The following is a 27,804-nucleotide window of genomic DNA, read 5'->3' on the forward strand; positions in this document are numbered from 1 at the left end:
GAAGCTGCGCTTCTGGCAGCTCACAATGACCTCTGACCTCTCTGTCTGTAGAGATCAAGACTATCACTAAAACTCCTGTAGAGTGTCTCCACAGTTTGCAGTCTCCATCAGTAGAGCCTGTTGCTCTTTACACTTGTAGGACCGTACCACCGGGTATCAGAGGTAGGGGGGGTTATTTCCGGGGAGTTTCCTGCAGGGATGAGCCCCGGCGAGGGAGGGGTGGCGGTGGGTGGTGGGGGATCGTGAGGTTGGATCCTAATCCCTCAGCCTTGGCTGCAGCACGGCCTTAGGATAAACTGACATGTAGGCTTTGGACATTTGAAAATGCTACTGGGACGCTAGCAATTTTTTTTGTATTTATGTTTTGTTTTGTTCAGAAGTCATTTTTATATTGAGGGAATGCCAACTCTGGTAAGACAACAACTTATTTTTTTCCTCAAATGTTTGCTGTGTTGTGCTATTTAATGTGTTGTTTTGACAATTTAGTGAGGAAGTGAGAAATAATTTAGGCTAAAAAGATGCCATAATTTATTTTTTCAAGTTTCAACTGTTGCAACAAAATGTAGTGACAGTAACAAAATCTGTACATCTAAATAGAGAAGTCCATGAATAAATTGTCATTTTGTCAACCTCAGGTCACCCTGCTTCTAAAAATCCTTAGATGTCTTGCTACACATTGTACAATCTGTCAAATTCTTCGGCTTTTGATTAAAACTGATGTGTAGAGAAGTGTAGGAAAGAGGATAACTATCATATTAGTTTGAATGTCTTCCATTGCATGTAGGAATCTATTATAAGGATCTATTCAACATAGCGTTTTTTGGTATGTAAATATCAGGTTACATACAGTATTTGATAAGATCCAGAACAGCAACTCCTGCTCCGTAACTGACCGAGTGATTGTATTTGACTTAGAAACGTGTTGCTAATAAATGTATTTGACAGCTAGGTTAGGTAAGGTTAGCGGACAGGTAGTCCCCAGAAGTCTCAGATCTCTCGAGGTCACAGAGGAGCTGAGATTAAAATGAACTCACTGCTTTGACAGTTGAGTTATTCAACCAACAGATATAATGTGTAGATAGATGAAAGATGCTTTTTTACAAAAGAAGGATTTTGTTGTAATATCTCTGGCCTCAGTGGCAATCAAACCCCTTGCCCTGGTGGAAATCAGGTTATATGCTGATGACAACATATGCAATTTTGGTAATTTTCAACCAAAAAGAAAGCATGTTTTTATTCTCCAAATAACAGTTCAGGTGAATTATTTACCCATGCACATATGATAAAGCAAATCAGCTGCCAGGTTCAGGTGAAATACCTGTATTGTAGTTGCAGTGAGGCCTTTTTCTTTAAATCAACTCTCTTGGTTCAGGTTTTAGTTTAGTACAAAAAATGCAATGAAAGCAGATTGAGAGAAAGAAACAAACTGTGAAGGTGTGTTGGAGTCACCCAGAGGGGCTGATTAAAACATCTTGTGCTAAAAAATAAAACAGAAAGAAAGAAAAATGATCAAGACGACGAGGCAGATAATTAATAAAACGTTCTGCAAAATGATTTTATGCATTTCTATACTTCCCAAAGATAATTACAGCTTACATCCAAGTCCCTGGATGTGCACATATGGATGAAGAAACTGAATAAATAAACACTTCTCCAACTCTCAGTAACTACTGATGTGAAGGCAGAGCAAGGCACTTGATTGTGGTCATAGTGAGTGGATTCCAGGTGACTGGATGGATGGAAATGAGGCTAAAAATCTGGCCCCAAGAGCAGCTCAAGTGTTGAATCTACTGTGTGTTTATGCAGCTATTCTTCCAAAGTCTGTTAGCATTGATATGTTACTTGGCTCCGTTACTCTCTGGAGAACAAACTGCAGAAACCGATGAAGCAAAGGCGACAGAGTTTGGCTCAGTCAAACTAATAAATGATCTGAACGGTAAAAGGTCACTTGTGAAATTGAGATAGCTTTTCTGTAAATTACACAGTGACCTATCTGCTTCCTGTTAAACCTCAGACTCACATTGATTTTCATGATTCAAAGGAGCTCTTTGACTTTTCAACCCCAGGGACACTCTCAGAGGAAGGCACATCATGACCTATTCAAACCCTGCACAGGCATAAATGCTGATTTGACATCTGAATTGCAGCAGTGTGTGTGCATGTGTATGTGTGTGTTGGGGGTAAGGGTGATCTACATTCATAACCGCAAACACAGATCAATAAGTTAGAAGAGAAGGGACGGGGAGGGAAACAGAGGGGGGAAGAGTGAGTGCAACTGTTATGTAAGCGCCAGCTGTGTGAGTAAAGGCGCTGCAGCAGGATGATGAAAGCAACACCGCGTCCCTCAACCAGAATGAGCATCCACCCTCTCACTTTCTCTCCTGAATTGTTCATGTATTATTCAGGTTACTGAAGGAAACAACAGATGAAAACAAACAAAACAGTATGCTCAGATGGTCGTGATCACATCGCGGTGTTGCAGTTCCTCTCATTATGGCAACAAAACTGATCATTTTTACACTGACTTTGGGATTTCAAAAACTACACATCCGAGAGCAGCAGACACATTTCAGTGCGTCAATCCAGACTCCATAATCCACCGTCAGCCAACTCTGTGACTTTCGTGATGAAACAATAATGTGAGGCAACAGGGACAAAATGAAAAAAAAAAATCTGCAGTCTTAATCTGGATTAAATTACAGTGTTCGTCATCATGGCTCCAAACCAGGACAGACCGACCCAAACCAACCATCCACTTATCAGGCGATGAGACTGCAGTTGTTTCTGGATCGAGCAATAATACCCATATAACAAGTAATACCCATGTAACACTTAATACTACTGATAAGGGACACCCCAAAAATAATCATTCTGGAAAAAATGTATATTTTTATTTATTTTATAGACAAATATGATGTTTTAACCTTATTATGTAACCTGAGTCCTGAGGCAAAATATTAATATTTACAAAGATTTCAGATTTAGATATTCTGCATGTTCTGAAACTACACTAATTGAGGATTAAATCAGTCATTTTTGTTTCCACCAAATAGTTCTAATTTAGATTTAAAAGAAAAAAAAACACTACACCAGTGGTATTACTGGCATTGACGCAAGCGCATCTTAAAATAAAAACTACATTTACCCCAACCGCTGTTGCTTTTTACTACAAAGAGGATGTTGCTACTTGTTTTAGCTTTAGCTTGCTCGGAAGAAATAGCTAACTCTTCCTGTTTGTGTTATAGGTGCCATAAAGCAACCAGTTTTCATGCACTTTTTTATTAAGATAGATGTTAAATACAACACACTCTACCAAATGGTATAAGATATTTGATTAATCTTACACAACATGTTTGTAACAGTTAAAAAGCAAGCATTTTGAAATCGTTGTAGCCTAATCAGTAGGCTCAAAAAGTAAGAGAAACATGTCCTGTTCTTAAAGTGAGGTATTGTAACTTTAGAAAGAAGAAATAACACTTTTATTTTTTACATTTGAAAACTTGAAATACACCCTTTGTCATTATAATACTAAGATAGGTATTGTGTATCTAGCTAAGTCAGCTGACTGACTTTATGACTCTTCTTTACTTGTGCTACTATTGCTATTCCTACTACGTTTTAGCATTTACCATTATTAGTATTTTTTAGGTTTTACCATTAATTTCACCAGTAAGTCAGTAAGGTAGTACTGTCAGGATACCCTTAAGAAAGGCACTGAGGACGGTAGTTGCAGTAAAAACTAAAAGAAAAAGCATCTCTGAGTACAGAGTTGGACCAGATTGTGCACATGAAGGTTAAATCAAGGTTTCTGTTACTTTACAGTCTAACAGTGTGACTCATTTCTCATTAATCGTGTGCTGTATTTGGCATTCAGCTGTGCAGCTTGGTTGTCTGTTACAAAGCGTTTCCACAACACACCATCTTTTGTTATCTGTAAATTACAGAGGATCCAGCCTCAGGCTGCTGGATTTGGAAGAATATGTGGCTGACTCCACTGTGCAAGTCATTTAATCATGTCAGTAAAGCATGTGACAGCCAGCAACAATCCTAAAATGCAATATAATTTGTGTTATTGTCGTCCTATTGGTGCCTCTGGTCAATATAAAAATCAAGACAGATCTGAATGTGTCACCGTTGCTGCAGCAGCAGCAGCAGCAGCAGCGCTGTGTGATGGATCAAAATGGCGTCACAGCATCTGAGCGTAGAGACAATGAGATTATCTGGTTGTGTGGAAGGACACGCAGCCTACAGGGGAGACTGGGAGTCCTGAGCTGCTCTTTCCTGCCTAATGACACTTTTAATTTATGACTAGAATAATAACCTGCATTTATGTATGACTTAAAGTCCTTTACCAGTAATAGTAAATAACATAACATTGATTAGATTCACAGGAAAGGAAAGTAAAGCAAAGAGCTAGAAAAAACAGTCAACATAGTGTGAGTGAAATTAAAAACAATAAAGAACTGTCTTGCCCTTCTACAATTACATGATGTATTGTTGGCAAATTAAATACTTCTATATTTTCTCTAGGGTTTCAATGACTATGGAGTCAAAGGGCACGATGTAGGCTATAATATGAATGTTGTGAACCCCTTTGGGACTATCATTGTGACGTGGCAGGTCACAAGCCATCCCAAAGGGGACTGTTGCATAGCAATGTCTCTACAAATGCATTGTTGTTCTGCCTATAGATAATTTGTGACGTGTGCTGTGCATTGTGTTTTAGGTTCAGCATGCAGCACTACGCACATCAAGGACTGTAATAGTCATTCAACGCAACCGTTGAGGCCTTAAATTTGAGACCAAGACTCAGGAGATTGCACAGAATACCTGCAGCCGCACAGCGTAACTCACAGCTCCTTGGGAGGATTATGCCATTATAGCTGACAACTTGAGCTTCCTCAAGAGTACGACGGCTACAAGGCAAAGTCAGTCCTGCTCCGCTTACACCCAACAGAAACCATGGATGACCCCTATCACAACAACGTGAGCCAGCAGGTGACAGAAGGTGGAGAATACACCTACACCCAGGATGGTGGAGGTCAAGATGGCTACCCTTACCAGACAGACTACCCTCCACAGGACGAGGACGCCCGCAGCGATGCCACCGAGGGCGCAGACGATGATGAGCAGATGTATGAGGGGGAGTACCAAGGCATCCCCCACCCCGACGAGATCAAAGAGGCGCGGCGGGCCGCTCGGACGGAGGCCAGGAGGAAAGCCCGTCAGGCTGTCCAGCAGGAAGAGGAGGAGGACAACCTGCCAGAGCAGTACGAGGCCCTCATGGAGGACTGCGGCCATGGACGCTTCCAGTGGATGCTGTTCTTCGTGCTGGGTATGGCGCTAATGGCTGACGGAGTGGACAGCTTCGTGGTGGGCTTCGTCCTGCCCAGTGCTGAGAAGGACATGTGCATATCCAACTCCGACAAAGGATTGCTGGGTAAGTGACAGCAAAGGGAGGGAAGGTGGAAAAACTGATAATGAAAATGAGTGATGAAAATGTATTTAAACCTTGCTTCAGTTTTTTCACACAAAAATGTAATAACCACCTTTTGAAAAAAAAAAGCAAAACTGACTGCCGTTTTGAAGCCTTGAGTCCCCTGCTTTATGGTCTATTTGACTCTAAATGGGACCACAATTTACTAAATGAACATCATGCTGTATTGAAGAAGACTTGAAACTAGAGATTGAGACCATAAACTCATGTTTACAATGTTTACTGAGGTAATAAATCAAGTGAGAAGTAGTGTCATTTTCTCATAGACTTCTATACAATCAGACTTCTTTTTTGCAACCAGAGGAGTCGCCCCCTGCTGGCTGTTAGAAAGAATGCAAGTTTAAGGCACTTCAGCATTGGCTTGACTTCTTAGAACCGGAGGTTGCCCACCAAAACAAAGCACACCTGGGGCTGATGGAAAGGTCATTAATTATGCAGGTATTTGGTTACAAACCAAAGTATTAAAGTTTTGTCAGGGGAAAAGTGACAGTGTCAGGGGATCACCAGAGTTGATAGAATTCATCCTCCATGAATGTCTGTACAAAATTTCACAGCAGTCCATGTAAAAGTTTCTGACATATTTGGATCTGAACCAAAGTGGTGGACCGACAGACACTGCCAACCCTCGAGCCATGCAGCTAGAGTATGGCCAAAAACTAATTTAGCAAATCCAAAACAGATATACAGTCTTTTGGTAACTTACAGGACGAGCTAAGTCGAAGAGTTCCAATCTTTACCCAGTGCCATCAGTGAAATCATCTGCTGTTGTACTTGGCTGAAACAAAATCTTGCATATGTTTGGCTCTTGATGGCACATCGTTGCAGACCACGGACAGAAATATCCCACGGACAAAATATCCCCCAGGCGCTGGGACAAATTATGGAGAAAAAAAAAGCTTTTAGGCAAATGCAAAAAATTAAGAACATAACCAACATTGTGCATCCTAATAGAGTATGGGTCCATCCATTGTGAGCCACCAGATTGAGTCACCAGATAGTGAACCTTGGCATAGGTATTACAAGCATCTGGAAGGTGACTTGAGGGACACCACACCACATGTTTATTGTTTTATTATGTTAGATACCAGACACAGAATTAAGCGCCTGCTTTCAATGTACTTTAAATGTTGTACTGTGAATTAAAGGTGCAGTGTGTAGAAATTGGCGGCATCTAGCGGTTTAGTTGCAGATTGCAACCAACTGAAACTTCCCCTGTGTGTCAAGCGTGTAGGACGAGTACGGTGGCCAATGCGGAAACGTGAATGTCCCTCTATAGAGCCAGAGTTTTGGTTTGTCCATTCTGGGCTATTGTAGTAACATGGTGGCCGGCTCCATGAAAATGACTTGCTTCCTATGTAGATATAAACAGCTCATTCTAAGGTGACGAAAACACAACGATTTATATTTTTGGATGATTATACACTAAAGAAAACATACCAATCAATATTATATTCTGCCCCATAAATGTTACACACTGTTCCTTTAAGGATAGTCTTTCTTTTATTTCCGTTGCCTGCTGGCTTCACTTGTTCCCAAATATTGTACCATAACAGGAAACAGGCCCAAAAAATGATACTGAAATTTGTATGCAGCATATACCCAACTTACTGGGAAATGTACCTTGAAAGCGTCTGTTCCTCACTTTCTGTGCAGACAACCAAACTGCAAATTAAAGTCCCTCACCTTATTTCCCAGGCCTCGTGTGTAGCCAGGCGATGTGGCAGATTGCATATAGCTCATTTCATCTTAACAACAGGCTCCTGGGATGAGGCATTGCGAGAGATTGATGAGGAACCCGGTGGTGATTGTATTCAGTGTGTGTTCCCAGGCTAATATGGAGCATGTTGCAGCAGTCAGAGAGCCTGGCGGCCTGCAGCGCCCGGTGCGGAGCTGTCAGATACGCTTCAGGCCTCTGACAGGCGCTGGTAGCAGGCGGAAGGCCTGGCGAAAATGAAATCACAGCATCTGTTTGTGCAGAGCGAGAGGGGAGCGCTGATCATCGGCTGAGAATATGAAGTAGATCTGCAGAATGATCCTTTTTGATTCATGCTCATGCTCTGTTCACCAGACTCACCAGAGCAGAAATGTGTTTAATCTTAACCTCAGACTTGGATAGCCGAAAGACTCCCAAACCTTTGGTTAAAAACGAGGAGGATGGTTGGTGCACTTATTGAATGGTGGTTTTATTGTTTAATCTGTAGAGTGAAAATAAAAGAGGCTAACAGTGGCAGACACAAGGACACAAAGAAGAAACAGTTCTGGCAGGTTTTAAATCTCAGGCTTGATGTGGCTGCAGAGATTTAACCAGTTATCTCAAGGAAATTGCTAAACTCGCAATGCAGCTAATGCATTTCTGGGAGAAAACATGGATTTGCAATTAAAAAGGTCATGCATAAATTATGAGCTGGTTTTATGGTGCTCCCCTGCTGCTAATACAGGGATAATCTGTAATATCTTTATTTCTTGGCATTAATTGACATCACATGTCAATCCAACAAGATGTCCAGTTCCGTTTTCTTTTTCCTTTTGATCGACTTTAGATCAGTTTGTAGAGATTTTCTTTGTCCGTTAAGCAATGACAGCGTCACTGCTCATGCAAACGATCCAGCTCTTCTGCAGTTTACTCCAAACAAACTGCTGTTACTGTTGACGTGTAAAAAATACATCACTACTTGTGTACCGGGAGACTTTGTTTACGGCAACTTGTCATAATTCATTTCCATCAACCTGTTAGGGACTGCAGATGAAAATTAGCCTGCATAGCTAAATCTGGCACATTTACATGATTCAGGACTCGTGTGCTCATGTTAATTAATGTGCATTGTCCCTTATGAAATTAAATAAACATAAAGTTCTTCCTAAGTTCTTCATAACAACTATCTAGTTTGAAATGGGTGATTTACTAAAGGCACATGCTATTAGCATCCAGGCTTCCATAACCAGCACCCTACCCGGGCACACTTTAGATACTGTATGTGTACATGTACTGTATATTTTTCCTAAACCTAACCAAACTGTGACTGAAAACTGAAAATAATGCTGTTTATATTACTACCACTATTACTGAGTGTAAATAGCCGAATAGCTGCCGTGTGACTATTCTCACCCAGGTGCAACTCTGTTTACGAAATTGGGTTGTATACCATAAAAATTAAAACTTAAGGAATGTGTACTTCCTTAAAGTTACTATGAAATCTGTAGCGCTGTCTAATGAAAGGCAATCAACGGTGTTAACAGAGGTATCCTGGGCTGTAACTTAGAAAAACATCAGTTTTGGGGAGTCTAGAGATATATTAAACTTAGCTACCAATGCTGTATAAATGTAGGAATAACTTTGTTTCGTTTATGAGTGCACACATGGAGATATATGTTTCAGAGTTAATATTCATGTACTGTAGTTTAGAGTTAGTGGGTAATATCTGATTATGCTAACGTAAACCGACGCCATTTGAGAACTTAGTCTGACGTTATTGGCATAACATTTTGTAATTTGAGATATATTGTGATATTTTTGTTAAATGTAATTTATAATCCTTCAAAACAAAACTTTTGATCAACTTACTAAATCTAAACAAGTCAGATATTAGCAAGCAAACGTTAGTTTTGCCAATAGGTTCAGTTAGCTATGCAACAGTTACACCTGGCTGTAAATATTAACAGTAATAACAACAACAGCTGTTTCCAACAGGCTGCAGGCCATTACAACTTTCATTCACTGTATACAGATTCAATCAATACTGTTTTATTCAATGTGAGAATAGCAGAACTGACATGAATGTAGCAGATTACTACTTTAAGGCTTTTGTGATTTTGGTAAAAACGCTGCCGGTCATATTCATAAAACTCACGTTATTTTCTATAAAATGTTATCTTGTCGTTTAAAGGGAGTGTATGTAAGTTGAATAAATTATTTTTTTTAATTTCCAATGTGTGAACAGGTTGTAACCCAACCTAAAAAATGAGACCTTCCGCGACTTTCTGAGTTTCCTCTACCAGCCTGTAGACTGCTTTTAATGTGAAGAATGCGGGACGTTTTTTCCAGGAAAATACAACGGATGTGATGTTATGCGCGCTCGCGAGTGCCTTTACTATCTTCAGCTCCGCTACAGGGCTAACTGTGTGCAGCGATAGCTAACATTCGGTTAGAAATGGAATCCGCTAATGCCGATAAACAACCAGCCCCCACCACAACTCGGACTCCAACACAAACTCCACGGAAGCACAAAATAACCAAAGTTATATCTAGTGAAGCCCGTCTCGCAAAACATGAATGTGACCGACGTTGGGGGGAAAATAGAATAATATATAGTGATATGTGGTTTTAGCTGCTAATGTTGCTAACGTTAACTGTCAATCACGTTCAGTCTCGTGTGTGTCGCCTCACTGTTTTGACCGATGCTCGCTCACGTCGACATAGCGCGAGCAACAGGACGCTGACTGTCGTTGACTTAACGGCTACAGGTGTCACTGATAACAAGCAATTTCTGATTCTTGCATATAGACCCTTTAAGGATAGAAATACTCAATTTCTTATATCTGGAATGAAATTGTATTTCAAGCAAAGTCATCTATACATACTGAAAAGCCTCATCTGTTTTAATTATGAACACAGAGTTATCATTTCTTTAGACAGTACATATTATATCTTTGGAGAATGCGTACTCTGCAAGTGTGCAGTTTTTTTTCCCTCCCGAGTGGGTTCATTGTCTCTAAATGCACTTACAGTGCTTTCACTTTTAATACTGCAAGAAAAAAAGGGAAATTGTTCGTTCCCCTCCAGGGATTCAATGTCTCCTCTGTGTTCAAGGACACTTTAACAGGCACACGGGAGCTTGTTGCTGCAGGGCTTGATCCTGGGCCTTCACCTGAAGGACAGGCTGTCTAATCACAAGGCCGCCCTGTCAACCTGTCCATGTACCTACCTAAAGGCATACGCATTGCCCTAAGCAACAACTTGGCCAAGATATTAGGTTTCATGTTAGCCTTGACTTTTTGTCTCCTGGTGCCCTTAGCGGTCTCTAGTTGAATGAGTTAGGGATGTGCACCTTGGCGTGTGGAGCGCCGGAGCATTTGGATCGCCTAGTAATCCACGGGGAAGGTGCACACTATGGCTCCACGTGCCGTTAAGCTGCTTAGTCCTGCTGTAATTAGGGCTGTGTGTAGTAAAAACACAGAGCAGGCAGGAGGTATGGGTCTAAAGGTTTAAACAAGAGTGCATATTACTCTCCCCAGAGACATAAAAAGGAAATAATCATTGTTATCTCCTCGGTGGAGCTGTTGCTTTACAACAACAAGAAATGGCAGAGCAGACCTCCTGCCTAGTGCATGCTGGGATATAAACTCCAGGTCGCTGTGACCAAGAGTGGGAATCTGAAGATGCAAAAGCATGTAATCAAAGTAACAATAAAATGTCAGATTTCAAAAATACATGGAAGGTGAATATTGTGGAAGTGATGCGCTCTTAGATGCCTCAAAATCATTATGACCTTTACTACTCCGTCACATTTCTGGGAATGCTAAAATCAGTCAAGGTGCATTTTCTCGGTACGCCATTGTGAATATTCCGAAATGTTGATCAGAGCACGCACGTAAGGATGCATCACGCTGAATTATAGTGGAAAGTGATGATTTCTGCAGTCCTCTGTGTTCATACGAGGGTAAAGGGAGCCCCCTTGTGGAGATTTTGGCCTTTAACAACAGATCCACTATTCATTCCAGTGATGTTTGTGTGTATGTATATGTAGGAAAATACATACAGTATTGCTGTAGAGCCTCCACTGTGTGTTTCATTGAGATCAAGCGTCCCTTATGGGAGTAAAACATGTAACTTGACCTATAACAAATGTAAAGGTCAAATGACTCCAAATGAGGTTTTTGTGTGTGTGTTTGCAGGTCTGCTGGTGTATGTGGCCATGATGGTGGGAGCGTTGGTGTGGGGGGGTCTGTGCGACAAGATGGGGAGGAGGAAGTGTCTGATCTACGTCCTATCCATCGACCTGGTCTTCTCCTTCCTGTCCTGCTTCGCTCAGGGCTACGGCTTCTTCCTCTTCTTCAGGTTCTGCTCCGGCTTCGGGTGAGACACGTTTTACATCCATCTTCACATTTATTAGAATGACTGACCTTTTCCATCATTAATCCATTTAGTGGAAACAAGCAAGTCTGGAAGATTTTTTGTGGGAGGGAAAGCACATCCCTATATTTGTATTTGACAATATTTGTTCCAAAATAAGACACCTGAAATTTAAGTAAGATGAGTAAAAGGAAGCACTTCGGTTCACAGCCTGAGGTAGAGAGAGGACGTAATTCAATAACACCAGTCGACACAATTGTTAGTTCATTTTCCTCATTAATACAACACAGAGATGTCTGTTTATTTACTTCATTAAAGCATTTCTTTATTTTTTTCCCAATTAAAACAAGTGAACATTGCTCTTTGCTTGTTTTTTAATTTGCGTTTTATTGCTGACTTCCTGCTGTTGCCAGCACCTTGGGGTGAAGCTTTTCAGATTGATTTTGCATCTTTCAAAGACACATTTCTATTGATCACAGCTGCAGCCTGAGTGTCTACCCAGACCTGCAATATTGATGTTTGAGCTTTTTGCTAAGCCAAAAAAAAAAATACAAGGTCACCAAAAATAAAACGTTCAGCTGTTGCTGGTACACAGTGATAATGAGCACCGTGTTAGTCATTAACACTCGCATCTGCTGGCTCACAAAACAAATGTCACTGATTGTCTTGATGTTAAACATACTGTAGTGGTATTTAACTTCCCTATCAGCAGGCTCCAGCCATAAAACATAAACTCTCACGATATGAACAATTTCTAAGTCAAATTTTCCCCTAATTTCAATCATATCCTCAATTTAACTTTATGATCTGGTCAGTCCTGGCATCGTACCGAACACTGAGAGCCCTCTGGACAAACTGACCACCAAAAACAATCCACAAAGTATTCAGTTGCCACCAGTAATTATCATTCATTATCTCTCAAAATGCTTTTTATCATACGTATTACAAACTGACTTTCCACAATCTGGGTATTAACTTGTATAGGTTTTGATTGCATTGACTTCATGTGCACATTTAAAAAGTAAAAGTGTGTTAACCTAACAATAAAACTGTGTGGGTACATATTGACAACGCAGAGAGCATTCACAACATAAAATCTTATTGTTAACATTTACACTCAAGTCATAAACCTTTACGCTTGGTTATTTATTTGCTCTTAAAGAGCACCAAATTACAGTTTTTATAGCAAGTATTTCTTCTGTAGACGTAAGTTCCAATTAAAACTCTTCACAGCAGCACGCAGGGATATTAAGACACATCACTGATGAGTCTTTTAAATGTAATATTTAATGTTTTGAGCACTAAAAATTTAACTCCATGCACCTCCAATGTGTTGGGGTGGAGTTAGAGTAAAATTATCTGCAGTAGATATCAGTAGTAGGTGAGAACATACGTTTTTGTGTAATTTGGGTGAACCAAGTCATTAGAACAATACGCTTACAATCCTAAATCACAAACATTAACCAATAGTAACATGTCAAATGCCAGATATCACAGAAAATTATCCTCTAAATCCTCAGAGAGTGATGGACAAAATGAAAGTGTTTAGTGAGGAAGAGAAGAGATTTATTTTCTGAGATCTCTTGTGATTCCTCCCCCCAGAATCGGCGGCTCCATCCCGATAGTGTACACCTACTTCGCCGAGTTCCTGCAGATGGATAAACGTGGAGAACATCTGAGCTGGCTCTGCATGTTCTGGATGCTGGGAGGCCTGTACGCCTCCTTCACCGCCTGGGGAATCATCCCTCACTATGGTAACACACACACATGCTGAATCACATAACCAGACACTGTAGTAGACTCACATGAAGGCACACAATCATTCAGACACACTGTACATCATCTCAGTAGACGGAGATATCATTTGATTCACTGGAGGAACATTTAGTTGTTTGACGTGGAACTTTTTTCTTCTCAGTCTGCACCAACGACAGGATGTGGCGTAAATCATTTTTCTGCTTGGCAATAAGTCTCATTTTGAGAAGTTTCCCCACCAATTAAATAGGAATAATTCACATTAAAGGTACAATATGAAACAATTTACATGAATTAATCGCTTTGTGTTGCCAAGGCAAACAGATTGTTACATAACTATAAATAACGGAGAGCTTCCCCGACTTTCTCGATTGCCTAAAGGACTGGTGACGGTTTTGCCGGAAAATTCCCACCAACACCAACAGTGTGTAGCTAACGTACCAAAATACTGTCTTGAGTGCATAATGTCAGCTAATTCATCCAGACTCCCGCAGCATTACAGCTAACATTACAAAGCAACTAACGCTAACATTATCATTAGCAAAATACTCTGAGTGGATATGTTAGTTGGCTAACTTGCCAAATTACTTCACCGGCTAACGTGATCCATGATACTAACTTGTGTATTATCACAAACGGTGTTGATTTTATCCAACAATAAATGATGTAATGGCACAAAGCAAAGGTGTATAAATAACGATGGCTTTCTACCAAAAGCGATGCAAGGCAAACTAAGCTAAGCTCAGGTTAGCCAGCTAGCTGAAACTTAGTGGCATGGATCTGGTGTTGGGTGCTTTGTAATGTTAGCTCATAAAGTAATTTGTAAACGAAGGCTAGTTAACATCATGGAACCAATGGTCCAAATAAAATATAGGAACAAGAGATAGTAACGTTAATGTAAATATGATTGTAATGCCGATGCCCAGGATAAACGCTCGTACAGGTTCAAGCGCAAGCAACAGGATGTTGCCTGAAGTTCACTTAATGGCCACAGGTGTAATTAAAAACAAGGATTTTCTTAAAGTTACACATAGCACCTTTAAAATACGTAAAAATGTTGCCACCATCGGGAATTGAAGAATAATTCCATGGGAGTCTAAAATGAACCCACAGTTGCCACAATTAATGCAATGTTTCAAATGCAAATGGCTCAAATGCAAAAGTAGTTACATCAGTGCATAAAATATGTTTTGCATATACAAAAGATATGTTTTGTTGCACTCCAGTATTAAAGTGATTTGGACATTAAAATATGCCAGAAAGAAGGGGTTCTTGAAATATTAACATGCTGTGTGCTGGATTGTTTTCCAGGCTGGGGCTTCGCCATCGGTTCAGAGCTCCAGATCCACAGTTGGAGATTATTCATTCTGGTGTGTCTCTTCCCGGCGCTGGCTGCACTTGTCGGAGTCGTCTTCATGCCAGAGAGCCCTCGCTTCCTCCTGGAGGTCAGATCCAGCGTTGCCAGATTAAAACATGCAAGATTAAAACGTGGTTTTATTGTCTGCAAAACATAAAAACACATTAATCTGTACTGCTCTTAGCCTACAGGTTAGATTAATTTTAAGAACAAAAAACATTGAGATGTACGCTCCCTATTCTAATATTCATTATGTCAGTGTTAAACATCAAGCTTGTGATTGGTTAAAGAGTGTTGAGTCATCACCAGCCCCCTGAGCAACATCCCACTGCTGTGCAAAGGTAGCGAAAGGCTGCTAAGGCGCCAGCAGAACACCACCCACCTCTGTTTCTCATCCCGGACATTGTCAGACCTTTAACCACATGTGGTATTGTGTTTGTATGTTACAGCCGGGATGCTCCATCATGTTCATATCACACACCCCCAAATTATCACACACTTCCCCCATCTGATAAGAGGCAGACCTCATGGGAACATTGTTACTCAACTAAGCATCTGGCTGCAGTTTATGTGGGAAATAAACGTGCCATAAACCCAGAGAGGTTTCACAGAACGCTCTTGAAATTATGGATGCTGTTGTATTTGTGTGTTTTTTTTCAGAGTGCCCGACATGATGAGGCGTGGATGGTCCTGCGACGAGTTCACGACACCAACTGGAAGGCCAAGGGGGAGCCAGAGAGAGTCTTCACCGTAAGCCTTCATTTACAACAACGCTGTTGTTTTGCACTCAACACCAGTTCTCTAATTTAGCAGTTCATTAACAACATGACCTAGCAGGAAAAGCACAGGTGTAATCAATACCATTAATGATGGCTTCGGTGCATGTAGGAGTTCCAGGTTCAGGGTCCATTGGTTACACCATTGCTTTTCTTTGACAAGTCAAAAAGTCTGCTGTGAAAAAAATACATTCAAATTTCAAATTGAGAGTAACATTTCCCGTCAAAGTCTGTCTGTGCTGTTATTGAAAGTACCGTACATGAAGTTCTTGTATTATAAATGTCACAAATAGCACATTTTACATACTTTATGATATAATTAATGTATATGTTATGAAGTGGTGAAAGTTATTTTATTGGACTAAACAAGTGGAACTCACCAAGCCATAATGAGCACAGATGTAAATAATAAAATTAATGATGGCTGAATTCCACTTAGCTGCTTCAGTTCCAGGGTCTTGATATTATGCATGCTGGCTCACTGTCACATTGTCATGGCTTACTGGGGCCAAAGAGTAAAGAAGCAAAGATACAAAACTCAGTTTTCTTTTTGACAACTACCGCCACTTTGGACTGAAAACGCTTATTATATTTATAATATTTTATTGTTCAACACAGGCAATTTCAGTAGAATATGTCAATAGAAAAAATTTTGTTTTACTTTTGTATGGCACTTTTTAGGCGGACGTTTTTACTAGCGTCCGGTAGTCGCTTTCAGTCCAAAATGGCAGAAGCGTAGCTTTTCTGCTGGGCGCTGATGTTGCAATGGAACAAACAATTGACTATTGCTTCTTGGCAATATACAGTACATTCTCTGCTGGGGCACAACAGAGCCATCATTAATGTTATTAGTAACACGGTACGCCTGGGTTGTTCCTGCCATTTGTCTCCTGTGAAAAAGGCCTTCGCTAGGTGAAAAACCATAGTATTGTCAGGGGAAAAGGGGGGAAGGATGCAATTGCGGACCAGGGGAATCTTAAAGTTAATCCTGAAGGATAACCACAAAAATCGCAAGCGATCTAAAGGGAGAGGGGAAACAGCAAATGAAAACAGGCCTAAAAGGAAGTGCTCCCTACACTCAATATATCTTGAAAAGACTAAAACTGAAAGAGCCGAGCAGCTGACTAGAACATAAATGAAACAAAAGAACCAGCAAAGGCAGACCCACACAGACCTAACCCACTCTAAGAGACTCCAGCTCTGAGAAGAAGCTAAATGGTGAGTGAATCCCACAGATAGGTTCACGTGGTACTTCAGCAGATTCACACACCCCTATACAGACAGAACAAAAACAGGACAGCACTCTCACTACCTCTGACAAAGAGAAAACGAGTCAGCACCTGAGCACTGAAACTAGGGGTAGATATAGGCTTCAACCACCTGATCCTTATCAGGGACAATTAGGCTCCACAGCTGCCTCCTATCCTCAGAGATAATGAACCCAACCAGCCTGCTGAGTGGCAAGTGACCCTCACAAATATGTGAAAGAAGATTAAGTAAAGGAAATAAATAAGATAACATTAAAAATTAAATGATATATAAAAGGCTAAAGAGCAACAAGCTCCATTTCTTGTTCATTATGAGGTAGGTTTAAATACAAGTTCAAATAGCCAATGGGTCTTTTTAGTACATAGGTTTTCTTTCTTATATATACCTTCTCAGGTTTTCATTAAATCCAGTTAAAAATCTTTAAATTAAACAATGTATTCTGGATTTCTGTTGAAACACAATCATGAAATGAAGATGAAATTATTGTTTAAACTCCTCTCTCTTTGTGCAGGCGACCAACATTAGGACACCACAAACTCAGGAGGACGAGTTCATAGAGATCCAGAGCGACACTGGGACTGCCTTCCAGCGCTGGACCGTCAGACACATGACCATGCTGCAACAGGTCCGCAGATCACTCTAAAACTATACACTAAAATAGAATACCTTACATTTCTATCTTAATCGTCAGTTTATCTGTCCCTCTTTCAGGTGATGGCGAACATCATGTCACTATCAGCTCCAGAGCTCAGACTGCAAGGCCTCTTCCTGGTTATCGTCTGGTTCTGCTTGGCCTTCAGGTAGCAACAGTTCTGCGCCCACATTGAGATTTGAGGCAAAAATGTTATAGTATAATACACTTATATCCCTACTAGTGCATTCAAATCATGCATTTTTAGAATATTATGAAAATGGATATTCATAAACATCTCTGAGAAAGAGCTATCTGAGGAAAGAAAGAATGTCAGTGGTAATGTTAAAGGCCCAAATCACAATAAAAAACAGATTTTCTCATTTACTACTGTGCTAATATTTAGCTATGCAGCTCATTTGGCTTTTATGCGCTCATGTTTGTATGTTTTCCTTGTGTATCATAGCTACCACGGGCTGGGAGTGTGGTTTCCTGATATGATCAAATACATGCAGTACGAGGAGTACGAGTCCAAGGTCAAAGTGTTCCACCGGGAACGGGTCGAACGTTTCCACTTCAACTTCTCTCTGGTCAACCAGGTCCACCGCGAGGGAGAGTACATCCATGACAAGTACGTTTTCCTTCAACACCGCCCCCTAACATTTTTATATTATATTTAGGTCATGCTCTTTCACAATTTGTTTATACTGCTTAATGAGATTTCTTTCCTTTCATTTAGGTTTGAGAACATTGAGATAAAGTCTGTGAAGTTTGAGGATTCTCTGTTTGAAAACTGCTACTTTGAGGACGTCAAGTCAACCAACACCTTCTTTGAGAATTGCACCATCAAAAACACTGTCTTCTATAACACAGGTATCATACAAAATTAGTAATGAAAGACTGTAATAAAAATGTTTTATAGCACTTTTACACTGCTGGGGCTCATTAAACTCAACTAATTAGTGGTATAAATATTAAAACATTAATGCTGCCCTCAAACAGTCATCTTAGTCAAAGCATTAATACTTTGCAATATGTTTATCCTCCAGCAATAACAGGGGAAAACTTGTGTTTACAGCCTAATGTAAAAATATAAACCCCAAACTGTTATCCTTTTAACACCCCTCTGTTCTCTCCAGACCTCTGGCAGGAAAAGTTCAAAGACTGTCGAATGGAGAACACCACCTTCCTCCATCCGAAGAAAGGCTGCCACCTGAACTTCCAGGAGGAGAACGACATCGTCATCTACATGGTCAGCTTCCTGGGCAGTTTGGCCGTGTTGCCCGGCAACATCATCTCGGCATTGTTCATGGACAAGATAGGAAGAATCAGAATAATAGGTGGGATCAGCAGAAGGTGTAAATAATACAGTATTAGTACAGTAACCCTGGATAGATGGGGTTTTTAGTATGCCGAACCTGTTTCAGTATGTAATCATCCATGTGTCTTTCTAGGTGGTTCTATGTTGGCGTCGTCTGCCTGCACTTTCCTGTTACTGCTAAGTTTCAGTCAAGGAGCTGTAATATGTTGGCAGTGTCTCTTCTATGGCGCCAGCGTGGCGGCCTGGAACGGACTACAGGTCATTTCTGTGGAACTCTACCCATCTTCTAAAAGGTACAGTCCAACTACATCCCACTGGTTAAAGGTCCAGTGTGGTCTTTACCACACCACTGTTCATCTCTACCCCTAAAACCCCTCAGCCAAACAGCAAATCTCCGATCATAGCTTAGCGACTGTACGGCAGGCCTGTCGAGCTTTGACTTTCTCCACATGGTGAAGTTGTGTGAATGGGGCTGTAGTAGGAGAGATAATTGGTATCTAAAGCATTTGGCGGGTGCCTTTTTTTTAATCTTTCCTGACCAAAAATACGAGAGAAAAATGTATAAGGATTGTATAAACAGATTGTTTATCTGTTCTAATGTAAGTTACCAACGTTGGCATGCCCAGCTAGCTAGCTTACTGCCTACAGTATTGATATATAGTGTTATTTAAGCCAAGCACTATGTCATTTTCTAACCACGTTATTCTGTGGGGTTGCGTAACGACCGAAACATCCACTGTGTTGGAGCCAAGATGGTACTAGCCTATATCAGAGAGTTTAAGCTAACATTAGTAGCTCTGTCCTCCAGCAACACTAGCTAAACTCATTAAACGAGATGGAGTTAACGCTTGTCGAACTCATCAGTTAGTCCTTGTCCTCAAAACCCTTTCTCTTGTAAAATTCCCATCAAAACCGATGTTTGTTATAGGACTGTTGACTTTTGTATGAAATTAAAGACCCATTGTTTCAGAAATAACTTTGTGCATAGCCACTACCTAAGGGGTTTGTGACTTTATGAATGGTCAGTTTGACACATAGACTGTATATGAAGATGGACGACATGACAGCTCCTCAAAAGTTAAGCCAAAACATCTGGATCGCCCCCTGGTGGCTGGCTGCAGTATTGGTCATAAACCCCGCCCCCTCTATATTAGTGGATGGGACATGGGCCAAACTAAAAAGTCAAAGTACACGTCAAATAATTTTCCCAGAGATGATTTCTCAGAATTTTTCTGATAAGTTTGGTTTTAATTAGTTACTTGATGCTATAAAAAGGGGGTGAGACGTCATGATTGGCAGCTGTGAGTCTCTCTTGTTGACGAGCTGCAGCTGTGCTCGGCTCGCGATTGGTTCGGGCGGGTGACATCGATAACGCGGCTCCACCGTTCGATCAACACTGCACAGACTCTGGCTCCAAATGACGTCAAAATCTCAAGATGGCAGCTCCTGTAACCGGGATATTTTGGAAAATAATTAATCTGATAAGATGACTTCATTCTTTTGTGCCAGCACACTTAGAACTTTTGCATTCTTGCAATATTTTTCTGTAATCTTTTTTAAGTCACGAGTCAGATAGCAATTAACTCTCACCAAGAAAAAAATAACCTGCACTGTCAAAACACATTCAATTCATCAGTCAGTCACGTAATCTTTCTCTGTCTTTGTGACTCCGCAGAGGGACAGCGTTCGGCATCCTGAATGGGATCAGTAAGTTCTCTGCCATCCTCGCCAGCTTCATCTTTGCAGCCTTCATCGGCATCACTAAGATCATCCCCATCTTCCTGGCCTTCGCCGCCCTCGTCTGCGGAGGTCTGGTGGCTCTCAAGCTGCCCGAAACCCGGGAAAAAATCCTCTCATGAAAAGCCAAAACTCCTGCAACCTCCGGGCCTCAACCACTGTATCGCTATGGGGAAAGCTTTTTTTGAGAGTGTATCAGCTTAAACTGAATTGGAAAGACAAAAAAGAAAGAAAGAAAGGCCATGCTGCGCTAGCTGTGTTTATGATTAAAATGTTGAAAACCTGTCTGGTTGCCTACATGAACTTGTGGTTGCTTTTTATTTCCTCTGTGAGCTCCTCAGGCTGCCCAACATTTCTGTCACATCATATACAACTAGTGTCATTTCCTTTTTAGCATTTATTGCCCATCCTCTACTCACACACACACACACATACACGGTGTAGCAACATTTGTTTTAAGGTTTGTGTAAAAGAAAAAATAATATGAGATGAAAATATGTCTGTACTTGAAAGGTGATGTAGTTCATGTTACCATGTTGTGCTTTGATTTCATTCCCTGCTGGACAAAAAAAGAAAGAAAGAGAGAGAACTTATAGTCATGACTTGAATTGGATTTGAATCCCGTTGTATTCATGCCGAGGCTCAGCAGCAATAATGCTGCTGGTGTTGTTATTCAGAGAACACACCTCTTTCGTTCACCCAGTCTTTATTTATTCTGCACTGTCCTGTGGTGTGTAGTCTTTAGTTCACATGTTGTTGCTTGGTTTGATCTCTCTAGACATAAATCTGGATTGACCATTTTATTAAATGTAGGTTTTTATTATTGAATCCACTCCTGTTCATTTTCTCCCAGCTGATCCAAATCCAACCTGAACAGCCGACTGCGGATTCTCCTCCTGTTTGCCGTCTTAACCGTATAGCGCTGTGTTCTGTAGGTGGTGATCATAACGTAGAGTCTTATCTTCTGTCACATCTTGCCATGACAACGTGTAAGGAATTGTTCCGTTTATTTATTTATTTATTTTTTCTCTAAAAGAGAGAATGATACAACACTGTGAGATTCTGTGTTTTGATATGATGCTCTCATTTTAATGTTCTGATGAAGAACAGTTTTACAGAACCTGCTGCATTTCTGACAAACATGTGTCAAGATTTCTAAGGAGCATGTTACTTTTTTTGCATGACTGAGCTGTGTGTATGTGAGCGTGTGTGCGTGTGAGTGGTTGTTATCCACATGTCTGTGAATTCACACAATAGTCTGACTACCACTACTATATTTGTTGTTGTACATACTGTAGACCTGTGTATATTTGTTGTAAAATAGTAGCTCCATCATGACTTGAATAAAGCTGAGGGCTTATGATCCATTTTTCTGGTTATTAATTGATGCAGAATGTGGAATGAATACATAAAAAAAGTTATACACTTATATGACTGTGAGAGTTTCAGATTGGACATTAAGAAATACGAGAGTTAAATGAGAAGATGATTACTATGTATGCGTTAAAGGTGCTCTGTACGATATCCAGAGCATTAGTTCTGGGCCGCCGTTATGCACTGGTCTCATACGGCGGTTACAGCTCATAACACCGTCCCGACCGACAGCATCGTCGTGGAACCATAGCACCCACCCTGTTCCCTCTCATTTTAACACTGTTAGCTCTGTCAGCAGTGTTGCCGTTGTTTTCACTGTTAGCGCTATTAGCACCGTCAGCCACGAGCCGCCTGCTCAGCCAGCAGTCGCCATGTTGAGAACTGTGCAGAGGCAACAGAAACACTCCCAATCTCACATTTAGCACCGTTAAGTAACCTATAGAGATAGGACCAGCGGCCCGTTAAAGGGCTAAAGCCTGTTAAAGTTCCATAAAGGCTGGAAAAAAGGGAAACAGCAATCCTAGGACATTGAAAATGTTTAAACTTGAGAGAAATAACAAAGAACTGGAGTTGGTGAGTTTGTTCAGTCAAAGGCTGCTGAGGTGAACACAAAAACACACAAAGGCACTCTCCCACAGACACGGTCTGTGGGTCTGTTAGCTTACAGCTACCTCTGTACAGGTGGTAGGCCTACATTGCCTGTTTTTAGGGCTAATAAACGGTCCAGCGGTCAAGTCACGCTTCACTTTCTGTCTGAACAAAACCTCAAAGCTCACCAATTAACACATTATATTATTTATATATTTGATTAATCTGCACGTGGGTTGCATGCTGGACTATTGGCTGAGCACATAACTTGTTTATTTTTGGACAGAAAAGGCTAGCTGTTTCTCCCTGTTTCCCATTTTTTGTGCTAAGAAATGGTATCGACTTCCTCATCTTATTCTTGGTAAGAAAGAGAATACATTTTTTGAACTATTCCTTTTGATGTGATCCGACAACTTTAAATATGTATAATGTAGACTTTGAAATAAAATCACTGAGGAAGTCATTATGACTTCACTGTGGTGCTAACGAGATGTAAAGATGTCGGGGCGGATTAAGCAGAAAACATTCAAAATTTCCTCTTAAAAAAAGCTTAACATGCTCTCAAAGTAAAATACACCAGGATTATTTTCAGTGAAAAAGTCACGAATACTGGGAAGTTTTTAAATATGTTGCATTAGTGAACAGAGTACTGTAGGCACTTCTGTGACTTTTCTAATGCTGACAGAGGAACAATGAGATTTTAGTTTTGTTCTGTGATGAAACTACGACGGAGTATTAGGGCTACATTGAGGAAAAAAAAAATCTGAGATTTCGAGAATAAAGTCATAACTTTACGAGAAAAAAAGTCGTAAAATTACGAGAATAAAGTCAGACGTTTTGAGTGTTATTTTAGAGGGGAAATAGAGCAGCGTGCCACCTGTGTGAAAATGAGGAACGTGGAGTATCTTGTGAAGTTATACTTTAGTATAGGTTTCATAAATAAGGAAATACTTAATCTTTTGGCACATCAGCACCACATTATCATAAGTATCAGGACCTTGAAAAGATTGTGCAAGAAACTGTGTTTATTCCGAAGAAAGAACCACACGGACGGATAAATTGATGACTTTATTCTCGTAAAGTTACGACTTTTTTTCTTGTAAAGTTACGACTTTATTCTCGAAAACTCAGATTTTTTTTCCCTCTATGTGGCCCTAATACTCCGTCGTATGAAAAAATTATTTAAAAAAACGGTATTATATTTAATCATCTCAGTTTTGTCAAGACAAATCTGAATTTTCTGCTCATTTCTTGCTCTGAAACAGTGTTGATCTCAGATTGATTTCTAGAAACATGACATATTTCCGGCCTGATAGCAGTGAGTGGGGAGCTGAATATAACTGTTCCCATGTCAGTGGCAGCTGTGTGTCGGGGGGAGTAGATGAGGAGGGCTTGTAAAAACATGGCAGCGCACAAGTGTGAGCAAGTGCCGGTAGTAGGAGGATGTGTTTACTCTGGCTGAGGTGTGAAAGACACTCTGCTGATGTGTCCACCAGGTCTATCTGGATGTCAAACTAGAGGAACAGAAGACACACTGGAACTAATGATTATAATATCATCGAGTGTGACTAAAGTGAGATTTGGCTGAAAAACGTAACTTAGATTTAGGTTTCTACCATTCACTGGAATTACAGAATATTATCAACTTTTACACCAAGTCAACACTGAGTTCCTGCTCCCTACGTCCTGTTTCAATAATTTAATTTATTTCAATTCATTCTGTTGAATTTTATTATGTTATGTAATGTGAATGTCACTCTCTTACAATTAGAGGAAATTTACTGTCCACCTCTGGATGACCCCTCCAGTTCCAGCTATGTTTCACACCTAAGGTGCAGAATGTATCCCCCTCACCTGCCACCTCACACACACACACACACACACACACACACACACACACACTGAAGCTTTCAACATCCCTAATATTACCACACAAGTTTCAGATAAAACTCGTCACACTAAACTTACGTTTTATTTCTATTAGACGGTGTTGAATGTGACACAGTCCCCATTCATACATACTTACATTAAAAGGCACTATATGTAACAATTTGCATGTAATAATCACTTTGTATTTCCATTGTGTGAACAGATTGTAATGTAACTTAAAAACTGAGACCTTCCTTGATTTTCTCAGTTGCCTATAACAGCCTGTGGACTGATTTCTATTTAAAGGACTCGGGATGGTTTTGCTTCGTAATGTTAGCTGATGAAGTAATTTGCAAATGGCAAGCTAGTTAGTATCATGGAGACTGGTCATTAACGGTGATATATGATTGTAATGTAATGTCACGTCACTGTTTTGGCCGATGCCCAGGATGAATGCTCGCGCCGATGGAGTGCGAGCACGAGCAACAGGATGCTGACTGCAGTTCACTTAACGGGATTAATAATAAGGACTTTTCTAAAAGTTACATATAGTCCCTTTAAGTAAGTAAGTCTTGATTATATTCATCGGTTTTATCCTTTTAATAATAATAAACTGTGGCGTTCTAGAGAGCCAAAGTCACGCCCCTTCCGGTTGACCCCATGGGACCTTATTTCGTGAAAAATTGAATCACACATATGATGTTTGTCAATTTAAAACATAATTTTTCAGTCAAGAAAGTCTCAGTTTGTCGTAATGTCATTTAGTTTAGTGTGAAACCGTTCAGTGAACTACATCTCTCGTCTCGCACAACATACGTTACCAACACAGCTAGCTAGCTAAGTTAGCTAGGACCAGGAACAAATGTAACGTTGTCTTACCTGACGTGATTTATCCAGCGACTCCTGATGTTTTTATCAGCCGGGAAGTGAAAGAATGAGCGAGACCCGTTGCTGGTGTGATTACATCCCAGTACGAAACACACACAGATATCGTAACTTCAGCGAGAGAGACGTCACTTACGTGACCTTTGGGTGTGAAGTCTTTCTAATTACGTCTTATACTTCAACAGTTTTACAACAAACTGCGTCTTTCTTGACTTGCAAAATGAAATGAAACACCATTGTTGCAAAATATGTTCCCTCGTTTGGTGTTTTGTTTAATGGCGGTGGTGCTAAAATCTGTCATAGATGCTCAGTTGGGTTGTGATCTGGTGACTGTGAGGGTTGTAGTATTTGATTCAGAACATTTTCATATCAAATCATCCAGTGAGCCTTTTTGTATGGAAGCTTTTGCATTTTCATTTATTCATTTTCTTTTTGTTCAATTAGCCCAATTATAAGATCTGGACCCATCGTGTGGTCTTGACATCTGACCGCGGCATTAACCAAAGCAGCATGGTCCAACAAATTATTCCTCTGCACTGTGATTATGATCTCTTTGTCTTTGTTTACCGTGGTGCCAACGCAATGTTCCCACAGAAATCATTAAAATGATATCTAATTTGATTTAATTCCAAGCAGAGGGAGCACACTGGAGGTCGTGGTGGGGTTGCTGGAGTCGGGAGGTCCAGACAGGTGGCAGGCAGCCCAGCAGACTCAGAGCCTGCTGTGGGTGTACGTCCACCCAGAGGTGCCAAACTCCCAGCCAGGCTCCCACAGCCTCACCTTGGTGGTCAGGGTGACTGGCAGGGTCGCACCGCGGGTTCAACCCCGGTTCACCCTGCCCTCAGCCTGACACAGCACCCATCTTAGTTTGTTTAGCGTGTCATATAGTTGATTCAGTTCATATTATACACTTTATACACCTCACCACGTCTCACTATTCAACCTGTTTTTCATTATTTAGGCTCCCTGGAGCTGGCAGGGCTTCAGTGCTCCGTTCAAAGGAAATAAAAGGGGCTTTTAGCTGAATGATACCCTCGATAAACACCACACAAATCCACATTTTGGATTTGCGTTGCTGCTGATCAGTTCTCCATCAGGGACAATAAAACCTTTATACCGAGCCAACCACAAAGTGCCGATTCATGGAAACTGAACTGAGAAAAATTTGAACTGGCCACTGTGTTGAATAGGGATTTATGTTATGATGATTTAATAAACATAGATTAATAAATAACAGATAAAGTGCCCTGTAGGTCAAAAAGGGCCGGATGCAATCAGTCTGAATGGTGAAAACAGTAAAAAACATAAACATACTAACTCAGCATTCACCCAGACATGTTGCTTTTTTAAGGAAGAATTATACACTTGAGCATGTGGTTATATATATATTACATTTTTAAAAGTCAAAATACCTCTAATGTGTTCTAATTTGACAAACCAAACAGCAAAGTCCAATATGTCAAAGTATCACAATGTGCTTTAATACTGGGCTGTAAAGCAACAAAAAGGTGTGATCTCTTGAAAGTTACTTCATTATTTCTGAATCAACATGCATCGCTCTTCTTAAAAAGATCCGATGCTGAAACCCAAACGTGGAGAAAACACAGGGGAAAGAGGGGATGACGAGGGGACAGAGAGAGAGAGAGGTTAGCAGTGACAGTGTTTTCCAGCGTTCCCGGTTCTCACAGCTGAGGTGTGAAGTGACGCCTCCAGACTCATCAGTTCTCATCAGTGTGAAACCATCACACCTCTGCTTTAACTGGATAATACAGGTCATTATGCTTCATTAAATGTATTTACATTTACATTTTAGCCATGTAGGACATATAGGTGTCCATTCAGAAGCAGATACAACAGGAGCAGCATGAAGAAGAAGCTTCACTTCTAAGATCAACATGAAGAAAATGAAGGATCAGAGATCAGAGCCTGACTTGCTGCGACTATAAAATGATCATGTTGGTGAGAAGTGGTGGGATATAAAGTGAAGGAGATCAAGAGGAGGGCAGAGCACACTGATGTCAGGGTCAAGGTTGGAGTGAGGTGAGGTGAGGAGGACGAAGCAAGAGAAGGGAGATTCAGTATCATCTATGCTCTCCTAACTTCTAACATACTGACATGATGATATAAATTTAACCCCAGCAGTTTCAGTGTTTTACGTTGCCCGTTTACGCATGTCTCAATATGTAAGACCAATAAACTCCCTCACCCAGTCATCATGTCTCCATCTACAAACCGTTTAAACAGCCACACACCAGCCATAACATTATTTATATCACACCAATCATGTCCATGCAGTTTGCCGTATGTTGGCAGCGCATTTCCAGAATTATTAATCACTCCAGAGATGAAAATTGTGAAAGAAAACTCATTCAGAGAGAGAGACATACTACATGTCTACAGTAGTCTTGACTAAATACGTTAGCAAACTCGGTAATGGTCATTTTATTGTAATTATTCATTTGTAATACTACAGCACGGTTAGTTACCCACAGGTGAATGTATTTACTATCTGTCTTTCAAGTTTATTTGTGAAATTATCAGTGGGGGAAGAAATACTGAGACTCTTAACTGAAGTAAAAGCAGCAGTACCACAATGTAAAAATACAAATAAAAGTCCTGCATACAAAAGTATATTTAAGTTAAAGTACAAAAGCATTATCAGCAAAATGTCCGAA

At 40.5% G+C, this 27,804-nt stretch overlaps 1 protein-coding gene and 1 long non-coding RNA gene across 3 annotated transcripts; one reads left to right on the forward strand and one right to left on the reverse strand.

Moving 5' to 3' along the window:
• Positions 1–253: 253 nt before the first annotated feature.
• On the forward strand, positions 254–21,780 carry sv2ba (synaptic vesicle glycoprotein 2Ba). Its single transcript, XM_037789280.1, has 13 exons — positions 254–411; positions 4,727–5,440; positions 11,390–11,570; positions 13,170–13,321; positions 14,634–14,767; positions 15,340–15,429; positions 17,236–17,349; positions 17,436–17,524; positions 17,822–17,986; positions 18,095–18,228; positions 18,495–18,695; positions 18,810–18,969; positions 20,352–21,780. The coding sequence occupies exons 2-13, from the start codon at positions 4,963–4,965 to the stop codon at positions 20,533–20,535; spliced, it is 2,082 nt and encodes a 693-aa protein (XP_037645208.1). The 5' UTR covers positions 254–411; positions 4,727–4,962; the 3' UTR covers positions 20,536–21,780.
• Positions 12,830–16,173, reverse strand: LOC119499969. Of its 2 annotated transcripts, none has more exons than XR_005209496.1 (5): positions 16,117–16,173; positions 15,836–15,957; positions 15,541–15,630; positions 14,608–14,761; positions 12,830–13,316 (listed from the first exon to the last, which is right to left on the reverse strand). It is a non-coding gene; the product is annotated as an uncharacterized LOC119499969 (long non-coding RNA). The 2 variants fall into 2 exon arrangements; XR_005209497.1 differs by having other exon boundaries at positions 14,608–14,823.
• Positions 21,781–27,804: the final 6,024 nt, after the last annotated feature.

This window comes from Sebastes umbrosus, chromosome 2, assembly GCF_015220745.1.
Source record: "Sebastes umbrosus isolate fSebUmb1 chromosome 2, fSebUmb1.pri, whole genome shotgun sequence".
Taxonomy (NCBI): domain Eukaryota; kingdom Metazoa; phylum Chordata; class Actinopteri; order Perciformes; family Sebastidae; genus Sebastes; species Sebastes umbrosus.